Raw genomic sequence first — 27,082 nt, forward strand, 5'->3', positions numbered from 1 at the left:
ATATGGCAGATGTAATTGAAGATCCCATTCATAAACAACTGGCTGAGATGTCAGAAATACAATTCAGAAAAAGTGGAGGAAAATTTGGAATTAAAACTTCAAGCAGCAATTCAAAAGTCGGAATTAGGAATTCGAGGAGAAATTCAAAAGTTGTCTCAAGAATTCAACAAATTTAAAGACAAAACCGCCAAAGACTTAGACACACTGAAGCAAGAATTTGCAGCCCTCAAAGATATGAAAAATACAGTAGATTCCCTCAGTAACAGAGTGGAGCAAGCAGAAGAAAGGATTTCTGACATTGAAGATAAAGCCTTTGAACACTCTCAAACTCTCAAAGAGGAAGAGAAATGGAGAGAAAAAATGGATCATTCTCTCAGAGAGCTCTGGGATAATTTGAAGAAGGCTAATATCCAACTCATTGGAGTCCCTGAAACTGATGAAGTCACTTCGCTAGGCACAGAGGCCCTTCTCCATGAAATTATGATAGAGAATTTTCCAGACATGCCTAGAGATTCTGAAATTCAGATAGCAGACAGTTTCAGAACCCCAGCACGACTCAATCCCTATAAGACATCCCCCAGGCATATCATACTCAACATCACTAAAGTTGATATGAAGGAGAAATTTCTTAAAGCAACCAGACAAAAGAAAGCCATTAACTACAAAGGGAAGACTATTAGAATGACTGCAGATCTCTCTGCTGAAACTTTTCAAGCCAGAAGAGGGTGGTCATCGACTTTTAATCACCTAAAACAAAATAACTTTCAACCCTGGATCCTGTATCCAGCTAAACTGAGTTTCATTTATGATGGAGAAATTAAATACTTTAATGACATTTATATGTTGAAAAAATTTGCCATAACCAAACCAGCTCTTCAGAACATTCTCAGACGTATCCTCCATAATGACCAACCCAATCCTCCACCACAAAAGTAAACTCACTCAGAAACTTTTCATCAAACTCCAACCTCCACACTGGCAAAAGGATTAAAAATATACACTAGATTTTTGAAAAGTTCAATACCCAAAATTTTATCAGACTTATCAATATTCTCCATTAATGTGAATGGATTAAACTGTCCTCTAAAGAGGCAAAGGTTAGCTGATTGGATACAAAAACTCAGGCCAGATATTTGCTGCATACAAGAATCACATCTTAACTTAAAAGACAAATACAGACTCAAGGTGAAAGGATGATGGTCCACATTTCAGGCAAATGGTAATCAGAATAAACCAGGTGTTGCAATTCTATTTGCAGATACAATAGGTTTTAAACCAACAAAAGTAAGGAAGGACAAGAATGGTCACTTCATATTTGTTAAGGGTAATACTCAATATGATGAGATTTCAATTATTAATATCTATGCACCCAACCAGAATGCGCCTCAATTTATAAGAGAAACTCTAACAGACATGAGCAACTTGATTTCCTCCAGCTCCATAATAGTCAGAGATTTGAACACTCCCTTGGCAGTGTTGGATCGATCCTCCAATAAGAAGCTGAGCAAAGAAATCTTAGATATAACCTAACCATCCAAGACTTGGATTTAGCAGACATCTACAGAACATTTCATCCCAACAAAACTAAATACACATACTTCTCATCAGCCCACAGAACATACTCCCAAATCGACCACATCTTAGGTCACAAATCTAACCTCAGTAAATTTAAAGGAATAGAAATTATTACTTGCATCTTCTCGGACCACCATGGAATAAAAGTTGAGCTCAGTAACAACAGGAATCTGCAAACTCATACAAAAGTATGGAAGTTAAATAACTTTATGCTGAATGATAGCTGGGTCAGAGATGAGATCAAGAAGGAAATTGCCAAATTTCTGGAACAAAATGACAATGAAGACATGAATTATCAGAATCTCTTGGATACTGCAAAGGCAGTCCTAAGAGGGAAATTTATAGCACTGCAAGCCTTCATCAAGAGAACAGAAAGAGAGGAAGTTAACAACTTAATGGGATATCTCAAGCAATTGGAAAAGGAAGAACATTCCAACCCCAAACCAAGTAGAAGAAAAGAAATACCCAAAATAAGAGCAGAATTAAATGAAATTGAAAACAAAACAATTATACAACAGATCAATAAATAAAAGCTCAAAGCTTTTTTCTTGAGCTTTTCAAAAAAATAGATAAACCTTTGGCCAACCTAATCAGGAAAAAAAGTAAAATCTCTAATCTCGTCAATCAGAAACGACAAAGACAAAATAACAACAGACCCCTCAAAAATTCAAAAAATCCTCAATGAATACTACAAGAAACTTTATTCTCAGAAATATGAAAATCTGAAGGAAATTGACCAATACTTAGAAGCACATCACCTTCCAAGACTTAGCCAGAATCAAGTGGAAATGTTGAACAGGCCCATATCAAGTTCTGAAATAGCATCAACCATACAAAACCTCCCTAAAAAGAAAAGCCCGGGACCAGATGGTTTCACATCAGAATTCTACCAAACCCTGAAAGAGAAATTAGTACCTATATTACTCAACCTGTTCCAAAAGGTAGAAAAAGAAGGACAAATACCCAACACGTTCTATGAAGCAAACATCACCCTAATCCCCAAACCAGGAAAAGACCCAACAAGAAAAGAAAATTGGGCAGCGCCTGTGGCTCAAGGAGTAGGGCGCTGGTCCCATATGCCGGAGGTGGTGGGTTCAAAACCAGCCCCGGCCAGAAAACACACACACAAAAAAAAAAGAAAAGAAAAGAAAATTATAGACTGATATCACTAATGAATATAGATGAAAAAATATTCAACAAGATCCTAACAAACACAATCCAGCAACACATCAAACAAATTATACATCATGACCAAGTCGGTTTTATCCCAGGATCTCAAGGCTGGTTCAACATCTGTAAATCTATAAGTATAATTCAGCACATAAACAAATTAAAAAACAAAGACCACATGATTCTCTCAATCCATGCAGAAAAAGCTTTTGTTAATATCCAGCATCCCTTCATGATCAGAACACTTAAGAAAATCGGTATAGAAGGGACATTTCTCAAACTAATAGAGGCCATCTAAAGCAAACCCACAGCCAATATCATATTGAATGGAGTTAAATTGGAATCATTTCCACTCAGATCTGGAACCAGACAAGGCTGCCCCTTGTCTCCATTGCTCTTTAACATTGTGATGGAAGTTTTAGCCACCGCAATTAGGGAAGAAAAGGCGATCAAGGGTATCCATATAGGGTCAAAAGAGATCAAACTTTCTCTCTTCGCAGATGATACGATTGTATATCTTGAAAACACTAGAGATTCTACTACAAAACTCTTAGAAGTGATCAAGGAATACAGCAGTGTCTCAGGTTACAAAATCAACATTCATAAATCGGTAGCCTTTATATATACCACCAATAGTCAAGTTGAAAAAACAGTTAAGGACATTTTCCATTCACAGTAGCGCCAAAGAAGATGAAATATTTGGGAGTTTATCTAACAAAAGACGTGAAAGATCTCTATAAAGAGAACTATGAAACTCTAAGAAAAGAGATAGCTGAGAATGTTAACAAATGGAAAAACATACCATGCTCATGGTTGGGAAGAATCAACATTGTTAAAATGTCCATACTACCCAAAGCAATATATAATTTTAACGCAATCCCTATCAAAGCTTCACTGTCGTACTTTAAAGAGCTTGAAAAAATCAATACTTCATTTTATATGGAATTAGAAAAAACCTTGAATAGCCAAGACATTACTCAGAAATAAAAACAAAGCCAGAGGAATCACGTTACCAGATCTCAGACTATACTACAAATCGATATTGATCAAAACAGCATGGTACTGGCACAAAAACAGAGAAGTAGATGTCTGGAACAGAATAGAGAACCAAGAGATGAATCCAGCTACTTACTGTTATTTGATCTTTGACAAGCCAATTAAAAACATTCAGTGGGGAAGAGATTCCCTATTTAACAAATGGTGCTGGGTGAACTGGCTGGCAACCTGTAGAAGACTGAAACTGGACCCACACCTTTCACCATTAACTAAGATAGACTCTCACTGGATTAAAGATTTAAACTTGAAGCATGAAACTATAAAAATACTAGAAGAGAGTGCAGCAAAAACCCTTGAAGAAATCGGTCTGGGCAAGTATTTTATGAGGAGGAACCCCCGGCCAATTGAAGCAGCTTCAAAAATACACTATTGGGACCTGATCAAACTAAAAAGCTTCTGCACAGCCAAGAACACAGTAAGTAAAGCAAGCATACAGCCCTCAGAATGGGAGAAGATATTTGCAGCTTATGTATCTGACAAAGGTTTAATAACCAGAATCCACAGAGAACTCAAACCCATAAGCAAAAAAAGAACAAGTGATCCCATCGCGGGCTGGGCAAGGGATTTGAAGAGAAACTTCTCTGAAGAAGACAGGCGCATGGCCTACAGACATATGAAAAAATGCTCATTATCTTTAATCAACAGAGAAATGCAAATCAAAACTACATTGAGTTATCATCTAACTCCATTAAGATTAGCGTATATCACAAAATCCCAAGACCAGAAATGTCGACGTGGATGTGGAGAAAAGGGAACACTTCTACACTGCTGGTGGGAATGCAAATTAATACATTCCTTTTGGAAAGGTATGGAGAACACTTAGAGTTCTAAAAATAGATCTGCCATTCAATCCTATAATTCCTCTACTAGGCATTTACCCAGAAGACCAAAAATCACACCATTCTTGTACCAGAATGTTTACTGCAGCCCAATTCACAATTGCTAAGTCGTGGAAAAAGTCCAAGTGCCCATCGATCCACGAATGGATTAATAAATTGTGGTATATGTACACCATGGAATATTATGTAGCCTTAAAGATGGAGACTTTACCTCTTTCATGTTTACATGGATGGAACTGGAACATATTCTTCTTAGTGAAGTATCTCAAGAATGGAAGAAAAAGTATCCAATGTACTCAGCCTACTATGAAACTAATTTATGTCTTTCACATGAAAGCTATAACCCAGTTACAATCTAAGAATAGGGGGAAGAGGGAAAGGGAGGGGAGGGAGGTGGGAGGTGGGCGGAGGGAGGGTGATTGGTGGGATTACACCTGCGGTGCATCTTACAAGGGTATATGTGAAACTTAGTAAATGTGGAATGTAAATGTCTTAGCACAATAACTAAGAAAATGCCAGGAAGGCTATGTTAACCAGAGTGATGAAAATGTGCCAAACGGTCTATGAAACTAGTGTATGGTGCCCCATGATTGCATTAATGTACACAGCTATGATTTAATAATAATAGAAAAAGAACATTGAAAGATCATTTAAAGTTATCTTTTGGAGCATGAAATTTAAATCAAATATTTGCTTGGTCCCTAAAACTCCTCTGCAGTCTCTGGCTGACACTCTGAAAACCACTAATCTATATAAATTTTAGAGGAAATTGAATGAAAAATTATTCCATTAAAGAGTTGATTTGCAGTAATTAAAATGTAAAAAAGCTATATATTTACAATATAATTATCATAAGTTAACACATGCTTTAAATTCTTTCCCATTTTTAAATGGGTATAATCCTTATTTTTTTCTCTATACGTGGTATAAATTCTTCCTTCTCTTAAACTACATAAGCTCTGAAGTTATCTTCTATGTCCAGGCTTGAACTTATAATATGTCCTGCAAAGCTTCCCTCTTTCTATTATTTTTAATTTAGGAGTCGCCCAAGTTTGAAATATGGATCACATCTTGAACTCATTCTCAACTCTCTAATACATATTTAATCTGTCAATTGAATCTAACTTCCTAGTAGCTCTTAATTCTATCTGCTTATTTCTATGCCTTCTTTGCACTTGATATTAAGTTTAATTTCTTGACTTGAGCTACACAGGCCCTTGTAGTTGGTTCTTGTTCTGGATCTGAATTCTTTCAAGATACAATCCAAATGCTGTTAAAATATTGGTTAAGTTGTTTATTTCATTCCACAGAGACTACTGATTAAAGAATATCTCCAACATTATGCAGATAGAAGCATCATAATATACCAACGATGAATGGGAAATATAATGAATCTATAAAGGCTAATGAAACAATTTAAGACAAAGTATTCCTATTTTCACATATCTAGAGAATTTTCTTGATTAATTTCCATGTCACCAAATTTCCTGGTATGAAATATGAACTCCGTTTTGCCCCTTGAAAGAATATAATAAACATAACATATAGCTATAAAAATGAATATATAATTGAGGATTGGTTAATGTTACTTTGTTTTATGACCTTCTCCATTTGTTATGGCTGACAAATCCTGGCATTTCTATCTGTTTCTTTTCATAGTTAATATCCATCACTGCTTCATAATGTAAGACTTGCCAATAAAAATGTTTCTGAATAGTAATTACCCTAAAAAAAATAGACCATATAATTCTATCACTTGATGCAGAAAAAGCTTTTGATAATATCCAACATCCTTTCATGATCAGAACACTTACAAAAATAGGCTTAGATAGGACATTTCTTAAACTGATAGAGGCCATATACAGCAAACCCACAGCCAATATCATATTGAATGGAGTAAAATTGAAAACATTTCCACTCAGATCTGGAACTAGACAGGGATGCCCATTCTCACCATTGCTATTCAACATAGTAATAGAAGTTCTAGTCATCACTATCAGGCAAGAGAAGGGGATCAATGATATTCAAATGGGATCAGAGGAGGTCAAACTCTCACTCTTCACAAATCACATGATGTTATTCCTGGAAAACCCCAGGGACTCAGCTAAAAATCTCTTAGAAGTGATCAAGGAATATATCAATGTTTCAGGATACAAAATCAATACTTCCAAATTAGTAAGTTTTATATATGCCAATCATATTCAAGCTGAAAATATAGTCAAGGACACTATTCCTTTTACAGTAGTGCCAAAGAGGGTGAAATACCTGGGAAATTATCTAACAAAGGAAGTGAAAGATCTCTATAATGAGAATTATGAAACCCTGAGGAAAAAAAATAGCTGAAGATGTTAACAAATGGAAAAAAAATACCATGCTCATAGCTGGGAAGAATCAACATTGTTAAAATGTCCCTACTACCCAAAGCAATCTACAGATTTGATGCAATCCCTATCAAAACACTAATGTCATACTTAAAAGAACTTGAGAAAATAGTACTTTGTTTTATATGAAATTAGAAAAAACTTCAAATAGCCAATACATGACTTAGAAATAAAAACAAATCAGGAGGCATCACATTACCGGACTTCAGATTGTATTATAAATCTATAGTGAGCAAAACAGCATGGTACTGGCACAAAAATAGAATTATAGATATATGGAACAGAATAGAGAACCAAGAGATGAACCCAAGCTCATATCATCATTTGATCTTTGATAAGCCTAACAAAGGAAAAAGATTTGTTAAAAAGACTCCCTATTTAACAAATGGTGCTAGGAGAACTAGCTAGTGACCTGTAGAAGACTGAAACTGGATCCTCACCTTTCACCACTAACAAAAAATTGATTCTCAGTAGATAAAAAATTTAAACTTAAGTCATGAAACTATAAAAATACTGAAAGAGAGTGCAGGGAAAATGCTTGAAGAAATTGGCCTGGGCAAATATTTTATGAGGGGGACCCCCTGGCAATTGAAGCAAGACCAAAAATATATTATGGGATATGATCAAGCTAAAAAGCTTCTGCATAGCTAAGGGCACTCTAAATAAAGCAAACAGCATTGAGAATGAGAGAAGATTTTTGCAGTTTATGTTTCTGACAAAGGTCTGATAACTGGAATTCACTGAGAACTCAAACTAATCAATAAGAAAAGAACAAATAACCCCACTTCTTTGTGGGCAAGAGACTTGAACAGAAACTTCTCTGAAGATGACAGGCACATGGCCTACAAACACAGGAAAAAATGCTCATCTTTAATCATCAGAGAAATGCAAATCAAAACCACTCTGAGACAACACCTAATGCCAGTAAGATAAGCCCACATCACAAAATCCAAAAACTGCAGATGTTGGCGTGGATGTGGAGAGAAAGGAACACTTCTACACTGCTAGTCAGACTGCAAACTAATACAGCCTTTTTGGAAAGAAGAATAGAGAGTTCTCAAGGAATTTAAAGTTGACCTAAGGTTTGATCCTGCAATATCATTGCAAGGGTATCTACACAGATGAACAAAATGATTTTACAACAAACATTTGCACTAGAATGTTTATTGCAGCCCATTTCACAATAGCCAAGTCGTGGAAACAGACTAGATACCCATCAACCCATGAGTGAATAAACAAATTGTGGTATAAGTATACCATGGAATACTATGCAGCTGTAAAAAGAGGGAGACTTTACATCTTTTATGTTTACCTTGATGGATCTGAATCATACTCTTCTTAGTAAAGTAGCTCAAGAATGGGAAAAAAAGTATCCAATATACTCAATACTATTATGAAACCAATATATAAACACTTACACATTCATACAAATGATAAAACACACAGTACAGAAAGAGGAGAGAGGAGGAACAGCTGAGGGGAGAGGGGAGGGCAAGCGGAGGGAGGGTATTGGCAGGATCTCACCTAACGTACACAATGCAAGAGTACATTTCAAAACTAAGAGTATATAATAAATGTCTTACCACAAAAATAAGTGAGGTGATGGTTATGTTAGTTTATTTAAGCAATCCACATTATATATCAAATTGTATTGTACCCCATAAATGTAGTTATGATTTAATAAAAATTATCCTAAAAAATAAAATCACAAAAATGAATGTACCAGACAGTGGGGGGGGGGGGGGACTTCAGATCCAAGTCAACTTAAAAACTGGGGAGGAACTCTTCTAAAAGAAGAAAAGCAATGAGCCAAACTCCAAAAAACACTCCCTAAACTGGAAGACAAGTTGAAGGCACAAATTGAAATGTGGTAACAAGAACTTTCAAAAGACATTTCTGATGAATGGACAGAAATTCATAGAGCATGTCATGGAACAAGAGATGCATCGATTGAAGAAGAAAGTACCAAGCAGGAAAGACTCAAGAATAAGATGCAGACAGAGATGTTCTTTGGGAGAGTCCCCCCCCAGCCATCCAGGTGCCCAGCCAGCAGAGAGGACTGATAGCCAACATGCCAGGCAAAGTGCACAAGCTGCAGGCTGCCGCCACATCCAATGCTGCAGCCAGTAGTAGTAATCGGCCCAGGGACACTATGCCACTCCCCTGTGTCTCAACTCCTTCCTTCTGGCTGTGAGCCAGTTGCCTCTCCCACAGTCCAGAGAAATAAACACCCTATGCCAGGAGGCATGGAGCCAACAAGGAGAACCTGGAGTCCATGCTGAGTGGTGATACCCTGACTCAACCCACCTCCAGCACAACTTCAGCTTCAATTCTGTGGTCAGCCCCAATTCTGAGTTTGTACAAGAACTTTCAGACCCTTCCAAATCTGATGCTGTCTCTCAAGTTATCAGTTCAGCTAATACCCAATCATGAGAAGCCCTGAAGTCACTGAGCTGTGGCTTCCTGTGGCCAGAATGCACCTGATCGTGTGAGAACAGCTGCATTTTTCATCAGTTCAGTGTGAAAATACTGCCATTACCATGGGCTTATTTTAAAGGCATGCGTGTCAAAGATGAAAGTCCATCACAGATGTAATGGGTCCTGGGAGATTTGGTTTTATTTTGATTCACATTAAAAGTTAGTTTGTTTTAATAAAAGGTAGTTATGTTTTAGTTTATAAACGCAAATTTTAGCATATGGGACCTAATTTTTTTCTCTGCCCCTTAATTCCACTTAATCAAGGGCTTATTTCATTATTTTATGGGAAAATGACCAACTATACCTATCCTTGGGGTATAGGATTACTACTGCTATTCCCAAAGCACTATTTTTTATTCTTACGGTCTTATTACTGTTTTTAGTGTTAATATTATTTATTCATGCCTTTATATTCATATTTATTCATATACATGCTTTGTTTTTAAACTATACTTTTTTTCAAATAAAATGTAAATACACACACACAAAAGAAGTTACACAGAGGAATTCAGGGGGATTTGAAGAAGCAAAGTAAATGTGTTTTCATTTGCTGAAATTGCATATTTACAAGGGAGAAGGTGCAATGGGTGCGTGGGATGTTTCCATAATCACTTACACAGAGTCTGATGTACAAAGCACTGTTTTTGACATTCATGATGAAGATAAAAGATGCTTTTGTTGTCAGGCTCCTTAGAACTCATCATCTTGGATGTATTTTAATTAATAAGATATCCAACCATCCTGAGGTTAGATGAGGAGAATAGTTTTCTGAGGTCAGTGATACTTTACCCAGGAGTCTGGTAGTCATGCTTTATTTGGTGAGATGTTCTACATGACTATGCATGTTAGAGGCTGGGTGTACATATGGAAATAAGACACAGTTTCTTACCTCAAGGTCTTTCACTTTGTGATATGGTGGGCATTTGTGGAAGGACAGATATTGGAGAACAAAAGCAGAACTTTGTGCACTTATCAGGATTCTTCTGTAGCACTACTTGATGAGGTATGACTAAGGCTTGAATAAGCATGGTGGAGAAAGAAATGTACCAGGTAGCTTTGACATTAATTATAGTGGACGATCCAATGGTACTTGTTGATGGGTTGAATATGATGCAGGAGGAGGAGAGAAGGAACCAAGACGCCTTGATTGCAGGTTGAGCAATTGGCTGGATGGGATACTGTGTTCTGAGACATGTGTGGTACATGAAGGGAAAAAGTCACAATTTCTGCCACAGGCATGACAGGTTTGATATACCTGAGATTGATATGAGGAGATATCAAGTAGGCAGGTAGATATACTAGTCTGGTCTTAGATTTACAGGGAAAGCATGTAAATTAAAATTTGAAGTTTTAGATTTGTTTATACTGTCAATGGTAAACCAGTAGACCACCTAGAAAGAGGGTAATGCTGAAGGACTTTCAGCATCAGTATTCTTTGTTCTCTTCCATAATTAAAGTTTTTCCTCTACTACTACATAAATTTCTTCCACTAAAACATGTTATTTCTCTCTTCTTAAAAACAAATGAATGACTACATGCACTCTTGACTGTACTTTCCATGTCAGCTAATGACCTGTTTACTTGCTGGCCTTTGCATCCAAAATCCTCGAGGGAGTTCTTGCATTAAGACTTCAGTTCTTCTTTTATCTCTTCTAACTCAGTCAAAGTAGACTTTTTCTATCTGTATTGTAGCATTTTTATTTTTATTAACCTGGATGAAGTTAGAGAGCATTCTCCTTAGTAAGGGATCACAAGAATGGTAAAACAAGTATCCAATGTACTCAATACTAATATGAAACCTGTAGATGAACAAATACACACCTACACAAGGGAAAAACACGATTTAACCCAATGGAGGACGGGGGATTGGTGTGCACTCACCTAACAGGCACAATGGAGAGGTGTATGGCACACCTCCTAGAGGAGGGGCATGACTGTAACTTGGACTTTACCTAACAAATGCAAACAATGTAACTTAATCACCTATACCCTCACACAACCCCAGTGTAGCCTTCCTCTCCTGTCAGAGGAGGCTGGAAAGGAGGGGTCTAGGAGGGTTGTACTTGGCTTTATACTTACAAACCTCTGCCTTCTCCCAAAGGCACATGGGAGCAGAGATTGATGTACTTGAAGACAGTCCTTGGGGACCCATGGAAGGCTCCTGCCCCCAACCTGGCCTGTTGGTAAGATTTTTTTCTTCTTCTTTTGTACTGTTGTCTAGGTATAGTCCTATTCATGTTTATACCACTTGGGGCTGGCTGATGTGCTTAATCACAAAGGGTCTTACAGACCACTGTTAAGAACTTTATAAGGTTCCTTCTTACTCTCAGAGTAAAAGCTCAAGTTTTGAGAAAAGAAGTAAAATAATTTGACATTTTTTTCCTTTGGCTTCCATCAAAATTATAGCACAAAGAGGTGAGGGTAAAAGGGGGGGGATATTAAAGAGTCTATCATATTAATCTAGGGAAAAGAGAATGGTATCTCTGAAACAAGTGGTAACAGAGTACTGAGAGTTAATCAGGTTTTTGTATTTTTTTTATTTCAGCCGATCCCTAAGATGAGGATTCAATATATATGGGAAGTAGCTGAGGGTGCCTTACCTTCACCACTCGCCACAAGTAGGTCACCTCCTTCCTGATTCCCTGACTCCTGGCTCTGTTCACAGTCCTAGATCAGTGAAGCACAATTCTGGGCCCTTTCTGGTATCCCTACCTTAATGATGAATGTATCACCGGCCTCTATCACAGACTTGGCTGAATTAGTAAATAAATGAGGAATTCACATACTTGTTGTCAACCCAAGATACATTTACATGCAAAGAGTTGCATGCCATATTTTAAAAAGTCAGAAAACATACCTTATTCAAATTATACAATGAGAAGAATTGGTAAAAAAGTCAAAGAATATATAGACTGGCTTAGTCAAAAAATTACTGCTAATAATCAGAGCTGTCTTGCATGGAACATGCAGCCCTGGACTGTTACAAATTACCCAGCACTGAGAGTCTTTAGTCAGAAGCTGGATACCGCCTTTCATAATGACTGAGGAAATACTCCTACATTAGATGTACTACTGGTTCTCACACAGGTCCTCAGTGGATAGTTCACCAAAATCCTAATGACTCAGGATAGGTCTTCAGTCTTTTCTTCTTCAGCAAAGGAACTTGGAATATCTTTCTATTTTTAGGCAAAGTCATCAGAAGGCCAGAGGACCAAGACTATGTCAACTTATGATTAGAAGTGAGGACTCTGTGAAGGGTTGACAAAGACAGCAGTTTGAGTCTAGAAGCTACAAGAGAGCACAGATCCTTGAGACCTAAATAGACTGGGTGGCTCTAAGTTTCAGAATATTTTTTTTCTATTATGCCAGGAAAAATCTAAACATGGAGATTCTAGCACCCCTTCACTTCCCATGATACTCAGCTTCCACCTCCAGCATGCAAACCACACTACTCTTTCTCCACATGTCCCTCACTGTCCTTTTACACATCCTTTCTTGAGAATAGTCCTAACACTCGCTCACGAATCTGCTTGGTCTTGACACCATAGATGATGGGATTGACCATGGGTGGGAAGAGCATATAGAAATTGGCAAGGAGAATGTGGACATGTGGAGCAGCTCTGCGAGCCACACGGTGCATGACTGAGGAGACGACCACAGGTGTGTAGAAAGCTAAGATGGCACCTATGTGAGACACACATGTCCCAAATGCCTTGTAGCGGGCTTCTTTAGAGGCAAGCTGTAGAACTGCCCGAAGGATAAAGATATAGGACAGGATAACAAAGAGCAGATCCAACACCACAATAAACATGGCCACAGCAATGCCACAGATATTGTTGAAGCGCGTGTCCCCACACGCCAGTCTCACCACCGCCATGTGTTCACAGTAGCAGTGGGCTATCACTGGGCCTCGGCAGTAGTGGAAGCGTCTCAGCAGAAAGGGGAGTGGAATCATCAGTGTCACAGCCCTGGCCGCAGCAGCCACGCCAATCTTGGTGATAAGGGCCCCAGTCAGGATTGTGGTATAGTACAGTGGCTTACAGATGGCCACATAGCGGTCAAAGGCCATGGCCAGCAGCACTGCTGACTCCATGATGGAGAAGGAGTGAAGAAAGAACATCTGGGCCAGACAAGCATAGAAGTTGATTTCTTGATCTGCGAACCAGAAAATAGCAAGCATTTTGGGCAGTGTTGAAGAGGAAAGGACCAAGTCAATGGCTGCCAACATGGCCAGAAAGAGGTACATGGGCTCATGGAGGGCTGCATAAGCCTGAATTATATAGAGAAGGGTGCAGTTTCCAAGCAGAGCCAGAGTATAGGCTGAGGAGAAGGGGATAGAGATCCAGAGGTGTAAGTGCTCCAGGCCTGGTATCCCCATCAACAAGAAGAATGCTGGATGGGTTGAGGTGATATTGTAGGATGACATGGCCACTGGAATTCTCTTCCTCCTCCTCTACTTCCACACAGCCCTTCCAGAGAGTATCCAATGTCAGCAGAACTGTAGTTCTCAAGGTTAAAGTCTGATCATTCATATGAAAGAATTAACTTTTCTTCTCATTTTTAGACCTTAAAAGGAATTAGAGAATAATCCTAATGTGCATGATGATTTTGCATGGTTTTGCCTTTAAGGTGCTTATAAAAATCACTGGGTTGTTAGATACTGGCTGTATCGATATTAGCTATCCTTTCTGTGATCCGCATATGGCCAAAGGCATGTTTGCAACAGATTTAGATTCCTGTTTAATTCATCTCTTACCCCCTAAAATATTCACTGTCTTTCTCTGTCTTCCTATTGCCCCTCAACTCAACCTATACTTCTAAGTATGTATATTAATTGCATTAATTTTTAATTAAAATCATGACTATATACATTTATGAGGTACAATGTGATGATTTGATATACAATGTGGAATGCTTAAATCAAACTGATTAACATCACCATCACCTCACTTATTTTTTGTGGTAAGACAATTAAAATTTACTCTTAGTTATTTTGAAATATACCCTTGCATTGAGCACATTAGCTGAGATCTGACCAAATGCCTTCCCTCCTCCCACCAATTGCCCTCAACCCTCTCCCCTTCCCCTCCCCTCCCCCTCCCCACTCCTCCCTCTTGCTAGACTATATTTGTGTTTTATCATATGTATGATACTTTTAATTATGAAAGGAGAGTTTCTATCCTGAAATGCCAAACTTGGCTATAGGAAAAATACATACAGCCAGCATGTTCTAATCATTCACTTACCTACATATCTGAGAAATTTTCTAGCATGGGTACCTTTGACACTCAGAAATCTCTCCAACTAAAGCCCAAACTCCAGCTAACTTAAGAACATGAGAAGCCCTTTTGTGTTCCCTTTGCCTAACTTCATTTTAAATTCCATCCCTTCATTCTTCTCCTTTCACCTGCTTTCCTCCCTGGTGTTCAGGACATTTCAGAAGAGATGCCCCTTGCCTTTATTTGTAATACTGATCTCTTTCCTTCACACTATTCTTTTCCCATCTGAGATCCTTACTTTTCTTTTTCTCCCTTTCATTGTCATTTAAAAATGCTTAAATATTTATTTCCCAAAATTTTGACCTGTACTCTTTTTTTCTCAGTTCCTGCCTAAAAGTTTTCTTTTGAGGATTTTGAAAGATCTTTTGAAACACAGCATAAATCTGAGAACAAGTGCCCAATAAATGTGAACACTTTTTTGAATTAAGGAAATGAAAGGTGAAGTGATTTAGTGACAATCACAATGGTTGGAAAATGTCAAAGAGTAAACTTCAGTTTTGAGAATTCCAATTTCCTGCCTTTGGGTCCAACGTTCTAAATCACTACACTCTTCTACTTCCATCTTGTTGTTCCATAAATACTTTAAATCCAGCATATTCAAATTACAGAATAGAAATCAAACTCATTACCAAGGTATTGAGAAAAGCTTTAGAATCCAAAGACAGGGATTTAAGTAATAATTGTGCTATTAGTCTATCAACAGAAATTAGTATCAGTCACTGATATTTTTCAGGTTTTAACTTTCTCACCTATAGATGATAGCAATAACTATACCTCCTGAATTTTGTGAGGAAAGATGAAGTGATACGTGAGAACAGTCCTCCTAAACTTTAAAGCATTATTTAAAAAATGCTATTTGTCATTACAATCTTGTCTCTCCCACACAAATCTGCCCACTTTTCTAAAATATTTATCTTGACTAACATCAGCACAATCCTGCATTTCTTGGCCTAATCTCTCTCTCCATCTTACACCCCTCAACTCTATTTCCCTTCACTGCATAACTTGTTTAAAACTTTGAGTCATTCTCTACTTCCTCTTCTCTTAACTTTCAGTCCCTTCCAATGAAGCTCCCTTCTCAACTACTTCCCTTATACTGATCTTGTCATTGTATCTTTATTCTCCCCCCCCCTTTCCCTCTTTTGCTCCTTTTTTGTTCTCATACTGATTCCTTTTGGTATTTTAGGCACCTATGTTCAGGGAATTCTCAAATGTATAGCTTCTACTCTGACTTCCAGACTAGCACATCCTACTACTCATTGGACATCTTCCCTCAGATGTCTAATATTCATCTCCAACAAAATAAAGCCAAAACAAAAATATCTCCCCGTAAACTGTTTCTTCTCTGTAGCTTTCCCAGCTTAGTACATATTATGACTATCCATCCATGTCTGGTTCAGAAACTGAGGGATAATCCTTAATTCAGTCTCTTTCTTCTTTCTTCACATCTAATTTAAAAAGGCAAGTGTGATCAATCTATAAAATATGTTTTAGTCCCTCCTCTTGTCTTTTTACCCTACCAACACTCTTATTTAAATCACCATCTACTATGTGGACTACATAAGGCTCCTAACTAGTCTCTGTGGTATGAATCTTAGACCCTCTATAATCCTTTCTCTGCATTGCAGCCAAAGAGACCATTTAAAAAGGCAAATTCTGTAATGGTAGGCCATGACCTTCATGGAAGGCCATTATACTCAGAATGGAATTTTCATTATAGCTCTGGCCTATAAGACCCTGCATGGTCTACCCACTTTTTAGCATCATCTTCTTCTACCTGTCCATTATACTCCAGCCATATGGCCTTCTGACAGATGCTGGAGCTTACAGAGCACTTTCCCAGTCAGTGATGGTGGCCTTCATCCTGTGCCTGACTTGCCTCACCCACTCTATTCTCTTCTCCCTGCCCTGTGTCTCCCCTAATACACGTTTCTTTGTCTCTTTCTGGTGTCACCATAAAGTCCTGCTGATCCCGTCCACTACAGTGTGACACACCACATATTTTATTACCCTCATGAAAAGCACTTATAGGATCCCTTTGCAAGAAAATCAAAAACCACTAAACAGGCTTTCAAACTTCCTCTGCCTAAACAGTTGGCCTCATGCCTTCCTTTACTCTGAATATTCATCCCAGGTCCAACCACACTGGATAATCTGACATTTCCTGAGAGAGTCACGCTTGTAGTTCATACCACTTATATGGAATGCTTTCCTCTGCCCCCGTCATACCTGGCCAAGAGCCTGCCACCTTCATGGGGAAGTTTTAACAGACTCTTCCAGGCATATTTTCTCAGTCACTTCAATGAAAGACTCATCAATACACTGGATCAAGTATCACAGTGAGAGTTCCAGCCTTAGCACCTTTACATGTGGCTCTCCATTCACTGGGCTACGAGTGCTTTGAGTACAGGGATGTGACTTATTTGTTTCTGTATTTATAGACTCTATCGAGCAAGGTTTGTGCTTAGTGGGTATTTTTTCAAATGAATGCATGAAAGACTCCTTTCCTGGAAAAATTTCCTCCCACGCCATTGCCTAATATATCATCATATGATCCAACCTGAGACTTACCTCCACAGATAGAAATTCTATGGAATTTCCCATCAATTTTCTACTACCTAGATCAAAGTAAAATCCCTTTTCCTATTAGGAATCTCATCTTGAAGTCCACATGGTCTCTAGGACTTAGCTTTGGGATATACAGCATGGGAACCCCAGGATGGCAGGGCTGAAGTTTATATATAGATATATATATAGATATATAGATATATAGGTATATAGATATATATATAGAGAGAGGGTTCAAAAATATATACACATTTTAAGAAAGGAAAAAACTGTATTAAAATTATAATACTCAATATCTACCAATAATATTTGTTATCTTATATCTTGTATCTCTTGTAATCAGACTTAAAATAGTAATCACTGGAAAGACTGAGTCAAACATGACTTGAATATTACATTTTAGTATAGATTTTTCCTTTCTTAAAATGTGTATACATTTTTGGCACCCTCTGTATATGTTTACTACCACTGTATCCATGACACCTATACAGGCACCTACTAGCTAGTTCTTGGCCACATGAAACAATGTACATTCATTGACTTGTACATGTTGTTGCCCTATCCGAAGTGAATGCCCCAGAACCTCCCCCTGGAGTAGCCTCATCTCCCTCACTCCCTGCGTGCCCCTGTAGGCCACCTGGGTTCTCCAGTTCATTTGCCCTCAAACTCACATCTCGTATATTGTTTAAAACGCCTAATAATTCAGCGACCTTTCCTATTCCCAACTTCATCTGAAACATGGTTCTAGTTCTATTTACAAATCTGACTCTGCTTATCTGGTCTTCTGCCTAACACCCTTAAACCTGCTTGGCAGGAGTGCATTGTCCACTCCTTACATGTCATTGTCCTGTTTGTTTCCTGCCTCACAGCCAAGATGTCAGAAAATGACAAAAGGAAGCCTGTGTTATTTCTTTGTCTTCCCCAAAAGTTCATGGGCTTCATACCTAAAGAGTATATAATCACTGCTGTCATCTTACATGGCAGGCTATACCTTTATGCTGAGAAGATCTTACAATGATAGATGTGAGGAAATGATTAACATTCCACATCTTCTGACTTCTACCAGGGTTCCAGGATTCTGTCTACAGGACCATGCTGCAAAGATATAGCTAGTTATTGCTGAAACCTCTAATAAGCAAATGTACCTATCCTTTCCACTCCTCATTTCAGCCTTTCCTTTTTTTCCTGGAACTATTACAGCAGCTACAACTGAGGTGAGGCCTACTGTGGATTAAGAAAGAAGTGAATAGCATTGGCAAGAGGAAGGATGTGATGAACATGGTCTGGGGTTATTTAATACATTCTCTAGAGTGGTCACTAATGTACAACACAAAACAAAGCACAGGGCTGAAGGGCAGGAAAGGGTCTTTTTTTCTTATAATGGCAGCAGGGAAAGATATGAAGCTTATGGCAGATAAAGTATTCAAGGAGAATGAGAAGGTGTCCAGTTAGTTAGAAGCGTACAAGGATGAGAGTGATAGAAGAGAATCCGGAGGTGACGTGGTGCCTGAGACTAGGATAGGTTGCCTGGGGAGGAAGGGTACACAAGAACTGGACTCTGCTCTTAACACCCCATGGCTCATCCCCCACCCTAACCTAATTAATACCCTCAAATATTAAACACTTTTCTCCCATCTCAGGATCTCTTCTCAGCCTTTTAGCAGTCCCTCTGGGATTACTATTTTCGGTCTGATTTTTGCTGTTATCCTCATCATTCTTGCCTTTTCAGCTCACCCAGGTCATATGCCTTGACCCTTATCTGTGCTCCTAGGAGCCAGCTGGTCCCTGAACATGCACCCCTCTCTTGTCTGCTCACCCTTGGCCCATCTGTGTCAGCCACCTCGCCTCCCGGTCTTCACCTTCCCCTTCCACCACTGGCCCAATGTGCTCTTACCCCTTGTGTGAAGCTCAATTCATTTTCTGTAGGCTTCAGGAAAAACCAGTGCAGTTTTCCTCTCTTAGTGAAAGGAGGCTGGGAAAGAGTCAGTTGGAGAGGGAGGGTATGTCTACCTCCTCATAATTAGCTATTCTTTTCCCAGAAGGAAAAGGAAACAGCAGGCTCTGTCTCTAAGGAATGCCCTGAAGGGTCCCATGCTGGGCCTGTCTCCTCTCTGCAGAAACTTCAGGGGCCTTCTCTGTCCCAGATTGTAGTCTTCTGAGATTCCTCATCTGGGTCCCTACAGACTCTGCACCCTCAATATTCTGTGCATTCAATCATGCCCCAAGGCAGAGCATTGTTACTCAAATAATCATCATTCCCTTTTCCACCCCCACCTTCCCACCCTGCAGTGTCTACTGAGAAATAGAGTGAATGGTTGCTGCTACAAGAATTCTCAGGGGCAGCACCTGTGGCTCAAAGGACTAGGGCACTGGCCCCATATGCTGGAGGTGGCGGGTTCAAACCCAGCCCCAGCCAAAAACTGCAAAAAATAAAAATAAAAATAAAAAAAATAAAAAAATAAAAAAAAAGAATTCTCTGATTGCACCTTAGAAAAGATGGGGTTCAGTCATAACTTAGTCAAGGTTATCTGTTAGTTGTGTTGTTAGTTTGATTTCATTCAGAGTTTGTATATTTTATCATTTTGTGGACAGAGCTGTGAGTTAAAGTAAAGGGTGAAATATCTAGGTTTCAGTCTTACTTTGCTTGTGACCTTGACAAGGAACTTAACCTCTCTGTCTTTTGGATTGTTTTTTATTATGGGGACAATAATCCCAGTCCATCCCACCTCACAGGATTAGTACGATCCAATGAGTTAACCGAGAAATGGTTACCAATGTTATTAATTATCCCAATTATTAATCACTAATAATACCAAAGAATTAATAAGTCTTTCCATTACTAATCTTTGGACTTGCTATTCTATCATGTTCTGGAGAGTGGTCTTCACAGGAGCTTGTGAAGTTGATTTTCACAGGAGCTTCTATGCCTGTTAGACATAAAAATAACTGTCCATGAGATAGCCCACCAGCTCTTACTGAGGCTATATCCTGTTCACATCCCCTCTCTTCCCTCAGAAATATACAGATTCCCCATCAGATGCTCTCACTCTTGTTCCTCAGAGTTAAGAACTCAGCCCTGTCACTTGGAGTCTACAGAATACACTGGGTTGAGGCTTACATTGTTAAAGTCTGAGTTAGGCTTAGGAAACAGACTATACAGAAGTGTTGGACCTAATTTGAGGTTCGTTACCTGATAATTGAGAGCCGTCAATGTGGAAGATAACCAGGCTGCATTAGGGAAAGAATGTGGTAATTCCATGCTTAATTATTTTAAGGAACTACCCTACCATTTTCCAAAGCAGCTACACTATTCCTGCATTCCCACCAGTACTATATAGGGTTCCAAGTTTACCATGCTCTCTTTAACACTTACTGTTTCTGGGCTTTGATAATAGCCATGCTAGTGGATGTGAAATAGTATTTTAATCTGCTTCAATTTGGTCCCTTAATGATTAGTAATGTTGAGCATCTTATTAGTCATTTGTACATCTTTTTTTTGGAGAAATATCCACTCAAGTCCTTTGCCCTTTTTTGAATTGAATTGTTGCAGGAGATGAGGGGTGGCATTGTTGAGCTGTAGGAGTTCTTTATATATTCTTGATAGTAATACCTTATTAGAAATACCATCTGTAAACACTTTAACTCTGTAGGTTGCCTTTCTACTCTCTTCATGCGTCCTTTCATAAAAATGTTTCATTTTTATGATCAATTTATCTATTTTTCTTTCATTGCCTTTCTTTCATTATACTTTTATGAAATATCTAAGAAATCACTGCAAACAGTGATTTCTGTGAATCACTTGTTCTCTGTTTTCTTCTAAGAGCCTTATAATTTCAGATCTTATTTTCAGATGTTTGATCTGTTCAATTTACTGATTACTGTCAAGCAAGGGACATTGAACTAGGCTTCATGAGTCCCAAGAACATGCCCATAGTCAGCATTTTTATGAGTCTTTTCTAAAACCCTGGACTATGCACAGTGATTATACTTTCTTTCTCTTGCTCATGCAGCATTTCTTCAAATGCTATTTGTATGAGACAGTTCGCTCTAAATCTTCTTGGTGTGACCATTTGTAGGTTAAGTAACAGCTCCTAGCCTTTTGTTCTTGCCTTTAAAAATGGGAAAGGTTGTCGTGAGATACTATGCACAAGATGTTTAGTAAAATGCCTGGAACCTGGTAAGTCCTCAATAAATAATTGTTATGGTCATTTCACTTCTATCACCTGGATGTTCAGATTTCTAGCAAGATCAGGGAAATTTTCTTCAAATATGCACTCAGATAATTTTTCCAGCTCTTGTGTATTTTCTTCTTCACCCTCAGGAATGTCTATGATTCTTATGTAAGTCTTCTTTATATAATCCCGTATTTCACGGGACTATAAGAAGACTTTGTTCATTCCTCTTATTTCTCTGTTCTCTTGACTGACTTATTTAATTCAAAAGTGTTGTCTTCTGGGTCTGAGATTTTTCTTCTAGCCTATTCTTGAGGCTTTTCACTGTGCTCTGTACTTCTTTGAATGAATTTTTTATTTCCAGAAGCTCTGTTTGATTTTTTTAATAATTCAATTTCTTTTGTGAAGTTTTTTGTAACTGAGATTTTATTGGTTGTGTTGAGCATCAGTACAGACATTTCAATTTGTACAGAATTCTTAACATATGTACCCCAAATCTTAAAAGCCATTTATTGCAATTCTTTTTTAAACAGTTATTCCAGTGACTGTCCAGATTAAAATTTGGAGGCAGTTTTTCCTTCAAAGGATTTCAAGTACCAGTATCTTCAAATGTTGATAAGCTGTTACTTAAGTCCCACCAATTCACAATTTATTGCCATATATGCTACACGCTCAAATTTTCAGTTCTTCACAGCACAGTAACAAAGTTCTTAGGAAAACAGGAGTACCACAACCAAAGATGTTACAGAGTGTACCTAATCCTGACAGGCAGAGCCATGATCACGGGAGTGGTTTTCTTTAGGAAATAATTCTACTAAAACACAACATCGAAACAGAAGTAATTTAAAATGTTTAAGACAAGGGGGGAGGATGGGCAGAGGGAGGGTAATTGGTGGGACCACATCTATGGTGCATCTTACAAGGGTACATGTGAAACTTACTAAATGTAGAATATAAATGTCTTAACACAATAACTAAGAAAAAACCAGGAAGGCAATGTTAACCAGTGTGATGAAAATTTGTCAAATGGTATATAAAACCAGTGTATGGCAAAAAAAAAAAAAAAAAGAATGTTTAAGGCATTAAAAGCAGGGCTGGACTCCCTCCATATTGCCAATTTAGTATACTTTGCATTACAGGATATAAAAACTAACCCCCATTTATGGAATGTAAAGCTCATATCCAAGGCAGTCAAAGCCTCCCAAAAGTCAACATCCCACACTATTTTCTGGTTGAACCAAAAAATAAACGAGCAAATGATTTCACTTCTTTAAAAAAGCATTTACACTTAAAAAATGGGATGAAGTGAGATTCCTTCCTTCTTAAAAACGTTTCTAGACCTACTTAAAAACTTGCATTTACAAAATAGTTGATAAAAATATTCCTCTGGATTGTACAAGAAGGGAGACAGGGACCACTGATAGACATAGTGTGTAATATTAATCAGACTTGGCTTCTTTCTCTCCTGCTTCATCAGCGCTGGACTCTCCTCAGTTTTAGTTTCTACTTTTTCCGCAGGTAAATCTTTATTTTCTTTGGCCTGCTTTCCCTTTGCTCCCCTTTTCCTTTTTGGTTGCACTTTTTTGTCTGAAGATTTATCCCTTGATGCTGTCTTTTTTGGCTTCATTTCCACTTTTGCAGGAGCAGGTTAGCTGACAACCGCGCCAACCTCCTCTTGGGCTCTTCCTTCCGCGTCCCTTTGGCAGAGCTGACCCTGCTCTTCCGAGTCTTGAGTCTTGGCGGCTAGCAGGGCGCGGGTTTCTGTGGGCAGCGGTGCGCTGAGAGCCTTCTTAAAGCTGCGCTGCCTGGACGCTGCCGCTCCTCCCTCCGGAGCTGCTGAGCTCTTTGGTAAATTTTTTATTCATTTCCTTAATTTTGTGTCTGTGCTTTCTTTGTGTTTGGTTTCTATTTTATTTTGTATCTCATCGAGCTTCCTTACAATCCACATTCAAAATTCTTTTTTTTTTTTTTTTTTTTTTTTGAGACAAAGTCTCACTCTGTCACCCTGGGTAGAGTGCTGTAGTGTCACAGCTCAGGGCAACCTCAAACTCTTGAGCTTAAGAAATTGTCTTGCCTCAACCTCCCGAGTAGCTGGGACTACAGGCGCCGGCCACAACACCCGGCTATTTTTTCCTTTTATTAAGTCATGTATACATAGATCATGAATACATTTATGCCTGTGTGGGATTCCATGTGTTGATTTTTTTGTACAAATTGAAGTGGTTACATCCAACTAATTATCATAGCTTTCACCTCATTTACTTAATCACTGTGTTAAGACATTTGTGTTCTATACTTGATAGATTTGACTTGTACCCTTGCAATATGCTCCATAGGTGTGGTCCCACCATTTACCGTCCCTCTATTTTTTGTTGCAGTTGTCATTGTTGCTTGGCAGGCCCCAGGCCGGGCTCAAACCTGCCAGCTTCAGTGTATATGACTAGCGTCCTACTCACTGAGCTACGGGTACCAAGCCCACATTCAAAATTCTTTATCAAACATTTAAGTATTCTCTTTTTGGATAGTTTCCCTTGGTATGGAGTTAGTGTTTTCTTTGGGGGAGATGTCCTTTCACTCTGATTTTTTTTTTCATGTTTCTGGAGTTTGTTTTTTTGTTGTTGTTGTGATTGTTTGTTTGTTTGTTTTGAGACAGAGCCTCAAGCTGTCACCCTGGATAGAGTATCGTGCCATCACAGCTCACAGCAACCTCCAACTCCTAGGTTTAAGCGATTCTCTTGCCTCAGCCTCCCAAGAGCTGGGACTACAGGCGCCTACCACATGCCTTGCTGTTTTTTTGGTTGTAGTTGTCATTGTTTGGCAGACCCGTGCTGGATTTGAACCGGCCAGCTCTGGTGTATGTGGCTGGCGCCTTAGCCACTTGAGCTATAGGCGCAAGCCTTCTGGAGTTCTTTTGATGATTCCTTCTCATCTGGAGAAACTGTTGCTTCTTATTTTGGAATTTTCTTTTACTTAGATAATGGTATACCCAGTTTAATCTCACATTTGGGGTGCCTGCAACAGCAATTTTGCCTGCTTTTTAATGGTGCTGGGTTTTCTGTTGTTTTTGTTTTTTAGTTGTGTTGTGTTACTTGTAAATCCTGAATGTTAGTCCCCCATCAGATGTGTAGTTTACAGATATTTTCTCCTGTTTTTCAAGTTGTCTGTTCATTCTGTGAATTATTTCTTCTGTTGTGAAGAATCTTTTTAGTTTGATCAATTCCCATTTGTTTATTTTTGGTTTTGTTGCTTGATCTTTTGAAGCCTTAATCATAAAGTCTGTATCTAGACCAAAATCCAGAAGAGTTTTCCCTTAGGTTTTCTTTTTGTACTTTTATAGTTTCAGGTCTTACATTTAAGTCCTTAATCCATCTTGAGTTAAGTTGATTTTTGTCTCAGTTTGGGACCATATGGCAATATACATATAGCAATCCAATTTCCCAGCACCATTTATTGAAAATGGTATCCTTTCCCTAATGTGTGCTTTTGTCAAAGATCATTGGCTGTACATATGTGGATTTATTTACAAGTTCTCAATGCTATTCCATTGATGTGTCTATTTTTATACAAGTACCATGCTGTTTTGGTTACTGTAGCCTTGTGATGTGAGTTGAAGTCAGGTAACTTGATGCTTCTAGCTTCCCCCTACCCCCCACCTTAGAATCACTTAGGCTATTCAGACCTTTTTTTGTTCCATATTAATTTTAGGATTGCTTGTTTTAATTCTATGGAAAAAATGGTGTTATTTTGGTAGTTACTGGATTGAGCATGTTCTTGACAGCATGGTCATTTTAATATTAATTCTTCCGATCTATAAGTATGAAATGATTTTCCATCAGTATCATCTACAGTTTCTTTCATAAGTGTTTTGTTGTTTCCTTAAAGAGATTTTTCATCTCCTTGGTCAAATAAATTTCTAAGGTTTTTGTTTGTTTTTTTGTAGCTATTGTAAATGAGATTGCCTTATTGGTTTGGTTTTCAACTAGATTGTTATTGGTGTATAGAAATGCTACTGATTCTTCCATGTCTATTTTGTATTCTGAAACTTTACTAAATTTATTTATCAAATCTAAGATGTTTTTGATGAAGTATTTCATGTTTTCTAGATATAAGATCATATAATTAGCAAACAAGGATAATTTGGCATTGTCTTTTCCAATATGGATGCCTTTTCTTTCTCTTGCATGATTTTTCTGGCTAAGACTTTCAGTTCTGTGTTGAGTAGAATGATCAGAGACAGCAATGAACAACTATATAATCACAAACTAGAAAACCTGTCTAAATTTCTGGAAACATGCAACCTGGAAACATATCACCTCCCATACAAACATACATGAACCAGAAAGAAATAGAAAACCTGGAGGGACCAAAAACAAGTAGTAAAACTGAAAAGTAATTAAACGTATCTCAATGAAGAAAATCCCAGGACAAGATTCATAGTGATTCTACCAAACATAGAAAGAATTAATAACAATCCTCCTGAAACTGTTTCCAAAAATCAAGAAAAAAGGAATTCTCCCCAACGCATTCTATGAACCCAGTATCACCCTGATACCAAAATCAGACAAAAATACGCACATAAAAAAGAACAGACTGATATCCCTAATGAACATAGATGGAGAAATCCTAAACAATACTAGCGATCTGAATACAATAGCACATAGAAAAGATAATACACCATGATCAAGTGAGTTTCATCCCAGCGATGCAAGGATGCATATGCAAATCAATAAAGGGACTATATCACATAAACAGAGCTAATAACAAATACAATGATTATCTCAACAACAGAAAATGCATTTTATAAAATGTATCATCCCTTTGTAATAAAAATCCTCAACTAGGCATAGAAGAAACTGATCTCAAAATTATAAAGGCCATATAACAAACCTATGGCCAACATCATACTGAATGGGAAAAGGTTGAAAGCATTTCCGCACTTCAGCAGTGATTCCAGAGACAAGCACTTCCCTGAGAAAGCTTCTGCTCGTCCACAGGCACGAGAACTTAAAGAGCAAGAGAAAGTGAAAGGAAAATTAGGGCAAGGAAACAGATAAAAGAAATCACCCATGAGGAAGAATCAGCAGAAAACTCCAGGCAACATGAAGAACCAGTCCAGAACAACCCCGCCAAGGGACCATGAAGTAGCTACTGCAGAGGATTCCACCTATACAGAAATGTTAGGAATGACAGAAAGGGAATTTAGAATACACATGTTGAAAACAATGAAAGAAATGATGGAAACAATGAAGGAAACTGCTAATAAAGTGGAAAATAACCAAAAGGAAATCCAAAAACAGAATCAAATAAGAGATGAACGATATGAAGAATATAAAAAGGATATAGCAGAGCTGAAGGAAATGAAACAGTCAATCAGGGAACTTAAAGATGCAATGGAAAGTATCAGCAACAGGTTAGACCATGCAGAAGAAAGAATTTCAGAGGTAGAAGACAAAGTTCTTGAGATAACTCAGATAGTAAAAGAGGCAGAAAAGAAGAGAGAGAAAGCAGAACGTTCACTGTCAGAATTATGGGACTTTATGAAGCGTTCCAACATACGAGTTATA

At 38.2% G+C, this 27,082-nt stretch overlaps 1 protein-coding gene across 1 annotated transcript; it reads right to left on the bottom strand.

The window, feature by feature from the left end:
• Positions 1-12,980: 12,980 nt before the first annotated feature.
• On the bottom strand, positions 12,981-13,925 carry LOC128565371 (olfactory receptor 52K1-like). The gene has a single exon (XM_053561775.1). It carries the CDS (start codon positions 13,923-13,925, stop codon positions 12,981-12,983), a length of 945 nt encoding a protein of 314 aa, XP_053417750.1.
• Between the last annotated feature and the right edge of the window lie 13,157 nt (positions 13,926-27,082).

Source organism: Nycticebus coucang, chromosome 14 (assembly GCF_027406575.1).
Source record: "Nycticebus coucang isolate mNycCou1 chromosome 14, mNycCou1.pri, whole genome shotgun sequence".
NCBI lineage: Eukaryota > Metazoa > Chordata > Mammalia > Primates > Lorisidae > Nycticebus > Nycticebus coucang.

Bases quoted from the DNA above. Each gene is read 5' to 3' on its own strand.
- LOC128565371 (XM_053561775.1), bottom strand. From the start codon at position 13,925: ATGTCATCCTACAATATCACCTCAACCCATCCAGCATTCTTCTTGTTG.